The sequence below is a fragment of the Lissotriton helveticus genome, chromosome 11, assembly GCF_964261635.1.
Source record: "Lissotriton helveticus chromosome 11, aLisHel1.1, whole genome shotgun sequence".
Lineage (NCBI taxonomy): Eukaryota > Metazoa > Chordata > Amphibia > Caudata > Salamandridae > Lissotriton > Lissotriton helveticus.
The window spans coordinates 988,190,635-988,205,150 of NC_136072.1; the positions used below are offsets into that span (position 1 = coordinate 988,190,635).

The 14,516-nt window shown below is 42.2% G+C and overlaps 1 protein-coding gene across 3 annotated transcripts in view; it reads left to right on the forward strand.

Annotated features, from left to right (window-relative positions):
* The window catches only part of GIT2 (GIT ArfGAP 2), a 692,535-nt gene extending 678,263 nt beyond the window's left edge, over positions 1-14,272 (forward strand). For all 3 annotated transcript variants that reach the window (XM_078667341.1, XM_078667342.1, XM_078667343.1), the window contains one exon: positions 13,320-14,272. In XM_078667341.1, coding sequence (XP_078523467.1) covers positions 13,320-13,532 — 213 coding nt within the window. In that variant the 3' untranslated portion in view covers positions 13,533-14,272. The remainder of the gene's footprint in view (positions 1-13,319) is intronic.
* The last annotated feature ends 244 nt before the right edge of the window (positions 14,273-14,516 follow it).

Genomic DNA, 14,516 nt, shown 5'->3' on the forward strand with positions numbered 1-14,516 from the left:
GAGCAGAGTGCAACATTATATGAGCATGGTTCTCAAAGGAAACATTAAAAAAGTTGAAAAATTTGTAATAAAATTTAATGCTAAAAAATAGCCCAAAAGTCTATAGTGGCTCAAGCCAATAGGCAAGCGAATAATAAAAAAAACTTGACAGATAAATCAATAAACGTCAATGATATGCTAATACTCAGCATGTCAAACACGAAAAGGTCTAGGACATAACTGTGTATGCAAAATAAGCTGCAACAGCCTCAAATAGGAAATCACCGTCTTCATCCGAAAACAGTTCAGCCATCCAACTTAAAAGTGGAAAAGAACATACGTGCTCTCCCAGCACCGGATCCTCTTTTACCATCAGAGGACAGCTCGGTGGGTTTTCAAGAAAGCTCAGTTCCAAGAAATCCTGTGCAGCCGCCAGTATATCCCAGGGACCCATTAGTCCATGCATCACTGCTAAGGCCATAATCCTTTCGCCAGGACAAACCAACTCGTGAGTAATGATAGGACTCATCAGCTGATTAAAGTCGACGTCAGGAGAAACCGGTCCGCAGAGACACAAATCAATGGCCCAATCGAAATCACAGGTCAAGCAGTGAAACACAGGCTGGACACAGGTGAAGTAGGAGAATCGAAACGATAATCCATATGCCGTGCTCAATATCGCCAACGGTAGTGTGCCATAATATTCAAGCATCTGGTTGCGGAACAGCGTCAGAAGCTGCTGGGCGGGACCTTGCACAGGAAGGACATCCATATTTAAAGAAGCAAAACACCACTAGAGCGCCCGCAGCTAACGCAAGTAAAACTGGTGTAGTGTAGTTCCTATTATCCCAATAGGCTCTGCGCATTGGAATAATATCTTCAATAGTATAGACCTAGGGCAGAGGTTAACTAGGTCTTCCACTGACGATATTAGACTTAAAGTTTTTGGTTTTGCCAGCTAGCTCAGAGTTCACTAGAAACTTTCTCGAATAGGCAAGGAGGAGTTTAACCTCCCTGGATAGACAAGAAGGGATTTAGTTTCTGACAACCATAGAACATGACAACTTTGCTCTCCCCTAATCAAGAGTGTATCTCTAGAGTCGTGTGAAAACAAAAGACAAATTATTTTACTCAGTCAGTACGTGCATTCTTAGTTTCACCAGATTGTAGAGAAAAGGAAGAGACGGGCGTGTTCAATAAAAGATGGTATTTATTGATCAGTCTCTTTTCTCGTACAAGAGAAATGAATCGATATTATTGCGATACTTATGGTTAAGTAAAGTGCATACAATAAAAGCAGGAGTATAAAATAATACTGCAGAAGCATTGATATGGTTTCTAAGCCATATGATATTTAAAACTGATAAAATAGATACATACATATATACATTTGACTAGTCGTACTCAACTGGTGCTTCTAACCACGCCTACCCCAGTGTACCTGACCTAAGCCTAATACGTGGGCGGGAGTAGATAAGTAGCAGTTTAAGTTAAGTTTGTTTTGCCAAGGGACTGACTCAAGAATTCTCTGCAAGGGGTTGTTCAGTTCTGTACCTGAGGTCTAGAATGATTGAGGGCTGGTATCTCTCGTCTCTGGTCTTGATATTCCAGCTGCCTGCGAGGGCTGCTTGGAAGCTCCGGAGCTGGATTTCTCGGCAGGAGAAAAGCAGCGTCTCGTTCTCAGCGCGTCAGGAAGGCGGGGCAGCGCGTGTGGGCTTCGCTCTCTGCTGGGCTCCTCAGCGCGTCTCGCTGCTCCGATCTCGTCACCACCGCGTGTGTTTGCTTAAAGCAATGTCGGTAATATTTATACCTGTAAGGTGCCGAGATTGACGTAAGGATGGACATGGATACGTCAATAAGGATGTCATACGAACGGGCTTGTTCGCACATTCTTTTGCTGAAGTTCTCGGTGAAATCAAAACAATGGCCGCAGGGATTTTCCCAGGTTGTCATAGGTTTGATTTGTTTTGAGAACTCCGTATGCCTTATCAGGGGCTGGAGGAATAGTGCTTGTCTAATTAGATGGCATGCGTTATGACCTAATCAGATAACACGTTTCTGTGCCGTGGTGTGGCTTAATCAGATAACGGTTTTTGCACCGTGGGTTGGCTGCTAGTTAATTATTAACCAGAACAGGGTCAGGAATAGGGGGATCGATACAGAACCTATAGGAATACATCACACTGGGAATCCACCAAATAAAGTAGAAAAGATAGAATGAAAGAAAGCAGGATGACTCCAAAAATCTTTTCAAAGGAAGTCACGAGACCACTGCTAACAGTTTTAAAAAAATGTGCTAGGCCCTTTGTGGAGGACGCGTTAAAGATAGTACGAACCATCTCACTGAAATGCAAAGGCAAATCAGTATTCAGAAGGGCCTGAACCTCTGTACGGGTGTTGGCTATGTGAAGCACGAAAGTTTTACGAGCCGAACTCAAGGCCACCTCTTTCTGGGACAAAAGAGCCCTTATTCTTGCCATGCCGCTGAATTCTGCTCTCAAGGTTGGTATCTGGGGCCAGATGGAATACTCCCTATGTTCATGTGTGGGAGGATACAGAACATTTCTGCAGCAAATAACACGTTCACTTACTGTTACGATAAAAGGTATGCCTTTTATTAACCCACAACAGTCTTCATTATTCAGAAGCAAATAACTACCATTTTCTAATAAAGTAAACGTGGGGATGATAGCAGGAACTGGTGTGCCTTGTAATACACAAGCTAAATTCGGTCGGTGTTGGTTGCAAGAACCATGTAACTGTATGTGTCTACACATTAATGAATGATCTGGTGTCTCAGTACACTCCTCACCATTCAGATAAACCTCTTGATCATCTTTTAGGCATCTGTAAGTGTATGGAAGTGACCAGACTTCATGAAGGAAACCGCTACCTAATGGTTCATAACGACCAATGGGTACATATTTCATACAATTTGTAAATTTATATAAAGCAAAAGGCAGCGTTATCAAACCGTGGATAAGCCACGTTGCAGCAGTGGCCTCCGCCACGGAAAAAGGCAAAGATTCTAACCTTTCAATATGTAACATAGAAAAGGAAGCATCACGCATTGAAAGTAAGCGTTGTTTGTCAGTCAAATTAAACGGGGCAAATAGAGAAGAAACGTTCATGTACGTCCAGGGAACCTTACTGTTCTTCAGGGTCTGAAGGGTCCATGCAAATTGCATGATGGACCGTAATTGATTTTGACCATGGTATAACATTGACACTTCGTCATGCACAATATCCACAACGGATGACACAATATTATCTAATGTGTAAATTCGGGAGGAAAGCATGTTAATACTATTGTCAACAACTGCAAGTACTTTCTCAAGATTTGCCTGATCAATTGCCCTAAGGCGTGTAGCAGCCTCAATCTGTGATGTTTTCCAAATTTCATTGTAAACAGCATATATCCACCTTTTCGACCTGCCACTAGCCGGGCCTTTAATGAAATCATTTCAATCCACGTCTGCATTCAGTTTGGAAAGGTGACTTTTAACTGCAGGTAAAGTTGAATGTTTCAGCCAATTTTGACATAATTTGCCTACAGAATAAGTTGTGACAGTGTGGACCAAGTCAAAACGGGGATCTGATCTAACAGTTTTAAAACCGTCAGATAAACCTAAAAATCGATGTTGGCAAGAATCAGCACTACGGTGCCAAAGCAGCCAACCTTTTGGATCCATACTGGAAATGTTAAAGGAAGAATTAAGAAGTAGGGCCTGTAATTCTCTAATCGACAACTGAGTAAAATTACTCCAACCATCATATTCCTCTAAATCTGGGATAGTAGGGGTGTTTAATTTTTTAGAAGTAGCCAATCCAAAGCATGTGGTCTGGGAAATTGTTTCATTCAAAAACAACATATGATTTGGTATGAGACATGCACGGTGCAAAGCCTCAGTGCCTTGTACCTGCCAGGCTCTTGAACCCCAAACTGATTTAAGGTCTATTGTTTCTTTCCATAACTCGTAGCCTCCAGTAACTAATTGATCAAGGAAGGCCTTCGAATACAACAATTTAGTATCGGTAAGTCTAACCTTGGACATTGGCTTTTTTAGAAATGTAAAATAAAAGGACTCGGGATTGGACTGGTTAAAATCAGTGAAATAGGTATACTTTTTCAGAAATGTTTCAGAACTGCCTTGTATAGGCGCTGGGCAATGTTCCCACTGTGTAAAATTAACAGTATCCCTTCGGGAAGATGTTTTGTGTAAGAAGTGATTGCCATAATGTTGGTAGCAAAATAAATCACCATAATTAGCAGATTCTAAATATAAATCTTCAGCATCAAAGGCAGCATAGTATTGCAAATCAGAAAATAAACTTTCTACTGCATTAACATCCCAGTCATCAGAACGAATGTTTTGTTTCACCACATCCCCCATATTTACTCTAAGAATATTAGGAACATTAACGACTTCCGTTGGGCCATGAATTTGAAACCTAACCGCATCCCACACAATTCCATCAAGGACTGGCCATGCTGTGATGTTAACCAAAGTCAAGTCTCTTTTCACTCTGTGTGTAGAATGTGACGAGGAAAGCGGGGCCAAAGTTCCATTTAGATGTGTAATGCATGTTCTTTCCTCGAATAGTGTCCATTGACGAGTCGAAAAAAATAAAACACAAAACCAATTGACATAAAAAGGTAAACTGAAAAAAGGACCAGCCAGATGTATGTCCACGGGGGAATCAAAAAATGTTTTTTAAACAAGCTGGCATAAACTGCAAAACGAGAGGGTTTCTTCGAGGCAAGGGAAACAGAGTCAAATGAAAATCTGGATTCCGTGGCTAAACGTGCTTGCAGGTCAGGCATGGACAAATCAGCTGGGTAAGTATAGTCTAACTCATCATTATTAGTTCCGGGTAAAGTATTTAACAAAGGACTGGAAATAGCAGGTAACTCGATGGCCACTTCAGGTTCAATATTAGAAGCAGTGGGCATAACTGAATTTCTCACAATGGAAGGACAGGAAACAGCCGGTGTCATGCTAAGAAGAATCGGCCACTCTGTGTATCTTGACATTGTCAATGGAAATAAACCTGTTTTCCTTACGACTAGGAAGTGGTGGTAAAATGACTGTTCTTGTGCCCTTCACTCCAAGGACTGGAACCGGAGCTCGATAGGAAGGACCAAATTCTTTCTTGTTATCGATCTTCTCTCGAACCAGTTCTCCAACTTGGGGTAGCCAGCCTACTACCGGGATCTGCAACGCATCATCCAACGTGGAGGGCAAATGTTCCTTTGCAAGACTGTCTCTGGTCTTTTGTAGATTCTGTAAAACATTGCAATGTTCATCTGCGTCAAAGGAAGTGGTGCGAACCACACAGTCTAGACCGTCAAGGTCAGGGACGTACATCTTGATGCCAAAGAGCATTTCGTATGGGGTCCGCCCTCCCAGAGACCTTCTAGGGAGATTATTAAGAGCACGCTGCACGCCATTGAGGTGGGTAAGCCAGTTTCTGCCAGTGCCTATAACTCGAGCTGTCAAAGATTGCTTTAAATCACGGTTCATTCGCTCCACTACACTGTTACCCTCAGGTCTGTACGGAGACGAAAACTTGACTTGGACCCCCATCGAAGTCATGGCATCCTTGTACGCCTTAGAGGCGAAAGCCGGACCCTGATCCGAATGGAAGGTACCACAGGCAAAAATCCCTATAAAGACACGCAAATCTTTAATGACAGTCCGTGAATCAGCGCTGCGATGGGGCCATACCCACACAAAGCGTGTGCATGAGTCAACTGCTACTAAGATGTACTTATACGCAGTATCAGATGAAAAGGGACCGCAGTGATCTAAATAAACACAACCGAGTGGTTTATTAGAAATGTACAACTGTGTCTGTGGCGGACGCGTAGCAGTTGAAGGTTTAATCTGCTGGCAAATGTCACAAAGAAGGACATAATCACGCGTCTGTTTGTACAGTCCCCGCCACCAGAAACGTTGTTGTAATTGAGTTACCGTGGCTGAGACGCCCGCATGCGCAGACGCCATACCTTCATGCGCCGCTGTAATCAAGTCTGCCCTGCGATCCGAGTTGGGAATCAGACGTTCCCCAACATCAGGAATTGTCACAAAAGGAACCTTTTCGGGACTTAAGTGGTATTTGTACTTCGAAGGGAACCCCGCAGGATGTTTACTTCCCTTCTCAGAGGCAGCAACTGCCGCCAAGATGTCACTATCAATCTTGGTTTTGGATCTAGTAACTGCCGCAACTAAGTATGTAGATACTGCTGATTTCGCCGCTTCATCAGCAAGCGAATTACCGACAGCGTGAACTCCCACGCGCTGGTGGCCAAGAGTATGAATTATGTAAACGAGTGGTAACTTATCCTTAAGTTCCGCCACTCGAACCCAGATCATTTTATGTTTTATTGTGCTACCCTTGGAATCACGAAACTCATTCTGAATCCAAAAGAACAAGTTTTCATTGTAAGACTGGACACAGTAGTAAGAATCACTTACAATGAGAGTAGTAACACTTGGATCCGCGTACTCCAACGCTAGTAAAAGAGCACGAAGCTCTGCCAATTGTGCGGTGCAATCGCCCAGGGGCAGTGTGTGCACCTCACTGGAAATGAACTCAACGTTCAACATAGCACCGACCACAATGGCGCATGCGGAAACGTAGGCATGTTTAGAGCCATGCGCAACCTGCGCCGACCCATCAGTGTAAATGATGCAATGGAAGTCCTCCAAGGGCCGCATAGCTAGAGGAGCAGGATGAACGAATTCATACTGCAAGTACTCCTGCGACCGTAATGAGGCGTCAAAAATAAACGTGCCATCCGTGGACGTCAAGGACGCAGCCCATTGAATCCACCGAGGGTGCAAAGCTTTTGAATTTGGTACACTGGCTTTCGTGACTGCCTCCAAGTGAGGACAGGGTGTTACCACCAACATGCGTTTCCCCTGTGACAGAGCTCGTTCTTTAAGAATCGCCATCTGTACAGCTGTTAAAACCTTTTCCACAGTGGGAAACCGCAATTCAGCCGAAGTGTACAAGTGTGACTTGTAAGCGATAGGTACTGTCTCCTTCATTAAAAGTGAGGTACGTGAAACCCACCGTCCCTGGAATTATTCTTATTACCAGGTTGGTTTGGTTATCACGAGTCAGTAAGTATTTAGAAGCGAGCAGATCAGCCTGCAAGGATTGCAAAATGGCTGAATGCTCAGGCAGCCAGCATGATTTTGAGAAATTTGGTTGTATCAAAGCATACAACGGCTTGATACGCTGGGCATATTCCGGAATGTAAGTTCTTCCGAAATTTAAAAAACCCAGTAAAGACTGTAATTTTTTCAGTGTTGTAGGAGCGCGCAACTGTGCGCATTTCTCCAAGAAGTGAGGAGCCAAACCTCTACCTTCATTGTTCAGCTCATAGCCAAGGAACAACACTGTGTGTTCTGCAATGTGCGATTTTGCAAAATTGAATTTGTAACCCATATCTGCAAAGTTACAAATAATCGAATTTACACGACACAGATGCATCCAAATTTCGTCGTCCGTGAGATAAATGTCATCCACATACGAGCAAGCATCTGGGTCGATTCTCTCTAACAGAGAGACTATGCGTGCGGTAAAAATACCGGGACTATTCTTATAGCCCATTGGAAGACGCCGGAAGGATTTTTGCACTCCAGCGCTCGTAAAACTTGTCCATTGGGAGCTGAAGCTATCCAATCTATGGGCAAAAAAACCGTTGGAAATGTCAAGCGTTGTTTTGAAACGCTTACGCACTAGACTATCCACTAGGGCAGAGCCGTGAGTATTCTGTACTGCACAGTTACGGCAATGCGAGTTTAAATGCCGGTAATCCAATACCAAACGATATGTTCTGTCAGGTTTGGTCACAGTAAAAAGGGGATTATTCATTGGTGACACACACGTTTCAATAACTCCTTGAAATTCCACATGTTCAAGGATTTCCGCGACGGAAGACTTTGCTTCTCGCCATATGGGATATTGAGGTTGAGGCTGCGGCTGAGACCGTAAAGGAATTTCGTGGCTAGGTGACAATTTATCCCAACCACATTGGTTACGGTACAGAGCCGGCGCTAGAGCCCGAGCCCACTCTTCTGCAAAATGCTGCGCATGCTCTTTCGAGACAGTGTTCGCGAAACTGGGCAGGATTACCTCCTCCCCTCGCGGCGCCGCGAGCACAAAAGGTGGGGGCCAGTCAGCCTCCGAAAGCAAAATATCATATGTTGAAGAAAGATTCTCCCAAAATACCCCTTTAATGGTACGCTGTATGTCACCTTCAATTAACAGGACAATTTCATAAAGTCTTTCAGGGGGAGCAAGTCTCGTGTCTGCTGTTTCAATGACTACGTAGACATCAGTCGCTGTCACCCTCAGTAATGGACGCAGCGTCTCTCTGACTATGGTAATCTCCGCCGCGCTGTCCAGCAAGGTCAGAGCCCACGTCAGATTCCGAAGCCGCGTTCTCACTATCTGTGGCATATCGATGCGCTGTTAAGGCGGCGACTTTCTTCTTCGCAAACTGCGGTCGCTGTGGCGTAGATTCCTCCTGCTTCCCTGCGCCTTCTGTCTGGCGGGACTGACCACGTCCTTGTTGGCCACCACGTCCCCTACCGCCTCCTCCTCCACCGGTCTTCGGGGCCGATGAGTCCTGAAAGGAACGAGGAGAGCGTTGATCAGAAACCTGAAATCGATCAGGGGATTTAATCATTGCGCGGTCGCGCAAATCATAAACTTTCTCAGTCGGCGCAGGAACTTGAGTTGCAGGATAAGAAACCTGAGTCTGCTGCTGTTGCTTCCCCTGTTTCTGTTTTTGAGGCCAATTTTGTTTCTTGGACTTGGGTTGTACATCTGCCACAGCAGACTGTACTTGTGGTTGTTTCTTATCCTTGACTGCGAAATACTTCAAACCTTTACTTGTGCGACCGATTGTTTTATAAGCGGCCACTACAATCTTCGCCAACTGTCGGGGTTTCTCGGCATCGGGTATGGCTGCCAAAGCATTAGACACCTGAAAGTTACTGCGTCTCCTTTAACATTGGAGAGAATGAGATCGCATACAATATCAAACGAACCACACAGGCGCATACCCAATTCAACAGCCGCCTCCGGTCCGTGATCATCCTGAACACGTTTCACGATTTCAGGCAGCTGCGTCATCGACGGGGTGCCGAAGCACCTCGTAAAAACTGCCGCAAAAGTTTTTCCCCAGCTTTCACAGTCGACTAGTTCAGGAGCTAAATCCTTAGGCAAAGTAATCGTCAACATTCTATGTTTATCAGCAGGAGTAGAATTTGGGAACACAGCCTCCAGTTGGTCAAACTTCTTGGCAAGCCAAAAAGGAAAGTCATCCTTATCGTCTGGACGTTTGCCAAAAACCGAATTGACCATAACCGGGTTTAATTTTAAACCGCAATGTTCAATTTGGGCGGCCGCACCCCCGGGAGGACCTCCCGGGAGATGACGACCTATGTATTGCACTTAAGCACGAACCACGGCTATTGCGACAACGTGTAGTCTACGAACATCCGCAAGGGGACATGCGCCGTGATTCGGGTGCGGGGTGAATCCACCTAAAGCAGGGCAATTTGTACCTGGAATTGAGAGTGGACCTAACCTCGCAGCTGACATTGAGTGGGGGAGGGCGCCATCAAACCAAACGCGATGCTGCCAATGATCTATAGGTATCTCCAGTGCCCTGTACGGAGTATATTCAGCCGGTACAACGGAGGGTGTGTAGTGGTGGAACAGGCGAGAATTCGCATCCACTTCCGGAAACGTAACCCAGGAGTAAAAGAGCTCATAGGGGAACGCCGGATCGGCACACACCACAAAAATCACAGCCATGCCCTCCAATGGGACAAGATAAGTTTGCAAGTGGTTGCGCACCGCAATGCGACTATGTTGCGCAATGGCCACTGCCGCCATGATTTCACCGGAAATACGGAAAAACAAAGAATACTTTGTAGCACAACTGGGTAGTAAGTCAAAGAAACCGTTTTAGAAAGAATCAAGCTTGAAAAAGACCTATCTCAAAAAATAGGCAGGTTTCACCGACACCACGTTTTCCGGAAACGGAAGTGAAGGGGTTAAGGTTTGAACGATATACTACTCGAGTGTCATGATATAAGACCACCGAAAACGTTGGCCGCCATGTCGCAGGGTTTCTGTTCTCACACAGAACTGTGCACAGAGGATTGGAACCTCGGCGAATTAGGGTGTCCCAAAACTCACCTTAGTGCCCAAATAACCCCTTACCGAGCTAGCTACAGTGTCTCATTGGACATATCAAACTCCCAATGTTTAGACAAACCAGAACATGAACTTACAGTACCTCAGGATACGTGGAACTCATGAACACTCTTTCGTTATATAATCATTACAAACCAGAACATGGAGTAAAGAAGAACACATGTGCATTTGAAATGTTTATTTACTAATGCCGTCTTCTCAGGCGCAGTATCTTAGATAATACAAGTAAACATATTATCAGTAGCAAAATTACCAGCATAGTTACTAGTCCATAAAAAGCGAATGGTGACAGCATGGTAACATGCTGTAAATCAATAAGGGTTAACAACACTTATATCTCACCTTCCCTAACACAGATATTTTATTATTTGCTAAGAAGGTCTCTTTGGGTTGGATTAGGGCGGGCCCATACCTTAGTGTCTTAGATTGAAGGAATCGCATCAGCATACACCAGCTCTCTCTGCATGCGAACCGCATCAAGTGTGTTATTTGTGCCCCAAGCAAAGCAATATAAAACCCACCTCAAGCCCGGAGTTGGCAGAGGCTGCACTTATGTTATGACTATGAAGTCGTGGAGATCAGACCTCACAACAATTCTGTATCGTGTTGTTCTTGAAGCTTCAGCACTCTCTGTACAGACACAGTTCATTAAGCAAAGCAGATAGCAAAGCAATAACATATTATTCTCATGTAAACCGCGATGAACTACTAGGTTGAAAGCTAAATCAACAATTAAGTGTCGTGTGCAGAAGTTGCAAAAAGAAAAATTGCGTTTAAACCTCAAATGAGCCTATGCTAACTTAACACGATATAAAGATATTCAGGAGCTACATGACAATCACAATTGACATTGCTAATTTCCATAATAATTGCGTGATTCATATACCAACACAACAGATATCTATCTCCATTTTTGATACCAGCTATATTTTAATTAAGGTGCTGAGATGATAATATGAATATTACCCATTTCTCTTTGCCTTACCTAAACAAATTATATATTTGTTTGAAAAGGAGGATAGCGGGCCACAAAACACTGAACATCTCTGGGAACCTAAAGTATTTCTAGCATAAATGGTCGTGATGTAATGGTTCCCAGACTGTATACCTCAGTGAAAAATGTAATGATAAATCATAGGGAGAGCCAAAAAAAAATTGATTAAAAAGAGAAAAGCAATAGTTCTTACATCCGCCTATATTCTTTGATATGAACTATTGGTCCTTTTCAAATAGATAAATTCAGTCGTAAACATACATTTACAAGTGAAATTACCTAATTCACACCAGCCAGGAATTCACAAAGGGATTCCAGGCAGACGTAAGCTATTTGACTGGTAAAAGAGCTCCACAGTAAGCACCGATTTCTTTGCACCCGTAAATCCCAGTTGGGGTGGAATTAGGGTGTTCCTTGATGTGCCAAGTTGTGGTTTTCCTTTTGACGTTTGTAGACCGCAACAACCAAGTAAATCTTTTGGCATTCGTAAACTCCTATTATTCCCCTTTCAGTCTGTTTAGTAGCCAATTATCTGACTGTAGAATGCAGTTCAAAATAGTCATGTAAGCATTCCATGCAAAGAGGTATAATCAATGTTCAATTTCATCTCCAGAAAAACATCTAATTTGGGTGTTAAGATAATATGAATAGATCACTGCCAAATTTGATGGGGGTGTAAGGTAAGGTATTTCTCTACAGGGAAAAATATTTGTACTACAGAGAAAAAGAAACAAAACCAAATGTGCATTTACAGGGGAATCGATTTCACCTCCGGAGTTCTGTGCCACAGAGTCCTCTGTATTGTGGAAATGGGTTCCATGTTTCCTACAGAATCTGCACGGAACCCTGAGCCAGGTGCAGCTTTCCATGAGGATTCTAATCGGAATAAAATTACATTTGGTTATAGATTTAAAAACCGGGGTGTAGTGTTACTGCTTTTTTGTGAATCTGCAGTGTAAATTGAATGTGATCTATACTATTGGTATAAATTATTTCATATTGTTAATAAATGTTAATTTATAGATTATGTGTAATCCACTAACACAGAAGAACCGCAGAGGGCAATATTATATTTCAACATATCATCGTTCATATAGCCGTTATAAAACACAGTGACATCTTCATTGCTTTTTTTTTTTTGCTTGTTTATTTTTTTGTTTAGTCATATAAGTGTAAATTGCACTATTGAACTTTTCTTTGGCAGATCAGAAATGTAACTGTACCGGCTCCCAGCAGCTGGTGTAGAAAGTAAACAGTGCTCATGAGAATACTGTTTATATTCTGCTCATGACACTACCTTTGCATCCTCTGAAGTCCGAGATCGCTTAGGCAGTACCAGGGTTTGCTAAGGGCAAAACAGGCGTCACAGCCGCAACCCCTTAATGACTTCCATGACAATCTCTGACACATGTAGGCAAGCAAAATGGTAGTTGCTTTCATTCCATTCCCAGTGGCAGCGCACTGCTGTGCGGGATACTTAGGGTTTTCCCTATTGGAGACAGAGAATAGCATCTCTTATATGAATGCTAGAGAGTATGCAGGTAGGTTATTCACAGATTAAGAAAACACCTTCTGTGCTTGTCATCTCACTTTATCTGTATGATTTGTTCTTCTATCTTGGAAGAAGACAACCTTTGTTCAGTATTACTACTTTATCCCATTCATGAAGCAGTACAAAATGGTAAGCTTTGCTTTAGTTATAGAAAAGAAAAATGTCTCATTCAAAGTTGTGCCCTCCAGCCTGAAATATGTTCCAAGAGTAGCAACTAGATTCTTGGAGGTGAAGGGTTCCTGCCAGAGCTGTGAAATTCATATATTCATGTGCACCTTTATCCAGGCGATTGAATAAATCGTCCAGAACATTGTTTAAACATCCGCTGGTACACCATATAATCTGACATAATTATCGTACTCCAGTATCACAACTCGGTCTCTTGGACAAGTAATTTAAATGCATTTCAAATCGGTCATTTTGAACTATCATACTTTACATTGTCATTAGCTGTGGAAGGTAAAATATTTTCATAGGACTTGTGTTTTTCTTTGTCCAAACCAACAAATGGATTTTTCTTTTATTTTCTTTTATTTTTCATTTATTTAGAAACCCAAGTCTGACATGGTGAGAACTTCACTAAGACTGCTAACATCCAGTGCCTATAGACTTCAGACGGAATGTAAGAAAACGCTTCTACTGGAATTGAGTCCTACAACTGATGTACAGCTTATTACCCAACAAGTTATTCAATGCGCTTATGACATTGCAAAGGCTGCTAAGCAACTGGTGACAATAACAACCAAAGAAAACAGCAACTGAATGATGTGTTTTAGAGACTTGCTTTTTTATGAGGTTACATTTCTGATGAAAATACCATCTTTTTATTATTTTTTTTTACGAAAATGTAAAGGGGCAGGGTCAACGTTTAAAAAATATACCAGTATTATTTTAGCATGTTTTTTTAACTAATTATGTTAAACTATTTATTTAACCTACTGCCTTATTTCATACCTTATTCTTGCCAATCATCTTGGAAAAATGCCTGTTGGAGTATTAAGTTGAACTGTTTCATCCGTAAGGAACATAAATGCTCTAAATGTTGGCAAAATTATTGGTTAACAATTAAAATTGTTACTGCTGATGGACATTCACATTTATTAATGTATTTTAATTAATAATTTAAAATGTAATTTGAGAATTGTTGTTGCAATTGTGCAATGGCAAGTTGTATTGCTCCACTGCAAAGTTTCTAAAAGCCCAATATAGATTCTTCTAGACCAGTTAGCTACAGACATTGAGAGACCTAATTACCTCACAATTCCATGGTATCAATTATCTCCTGTTAAGATTATAAGAATTTGCTTACAGTTTAAATCCTTATTGCCTAGCAATACGTTCTCTTACGTTTGAGATGTTAAGACTTTCACACAGTGCACTGGCATTATAAAAAAGACAACATTTGCAGTATGTGCATTTTAAATAGTTCCCAGTTGAATATGGATTACTTTTGTGAATAGAATTTCTCCACAATTAAATAAAATTGCTTGATTATTGTTATAGGCCAAGTTTGGACGATCTTGCTATATACTAGCAAACTATCAAAGTCTAGATAATATGGAGTTCTTTAAAATATATTAAAGCCTTCTAACAGTCTCGGTATTCAGTTATACTGATTATAAAGTACTTCATGAAAAATATAGCAAATGCAGTACATCAGTCACCGTGTTTGCCTATGAACATCAGATTGAATCACCGTAATGTATAAAATATCTGACAATCTTAAGAGGCCCATCTGTGATATTG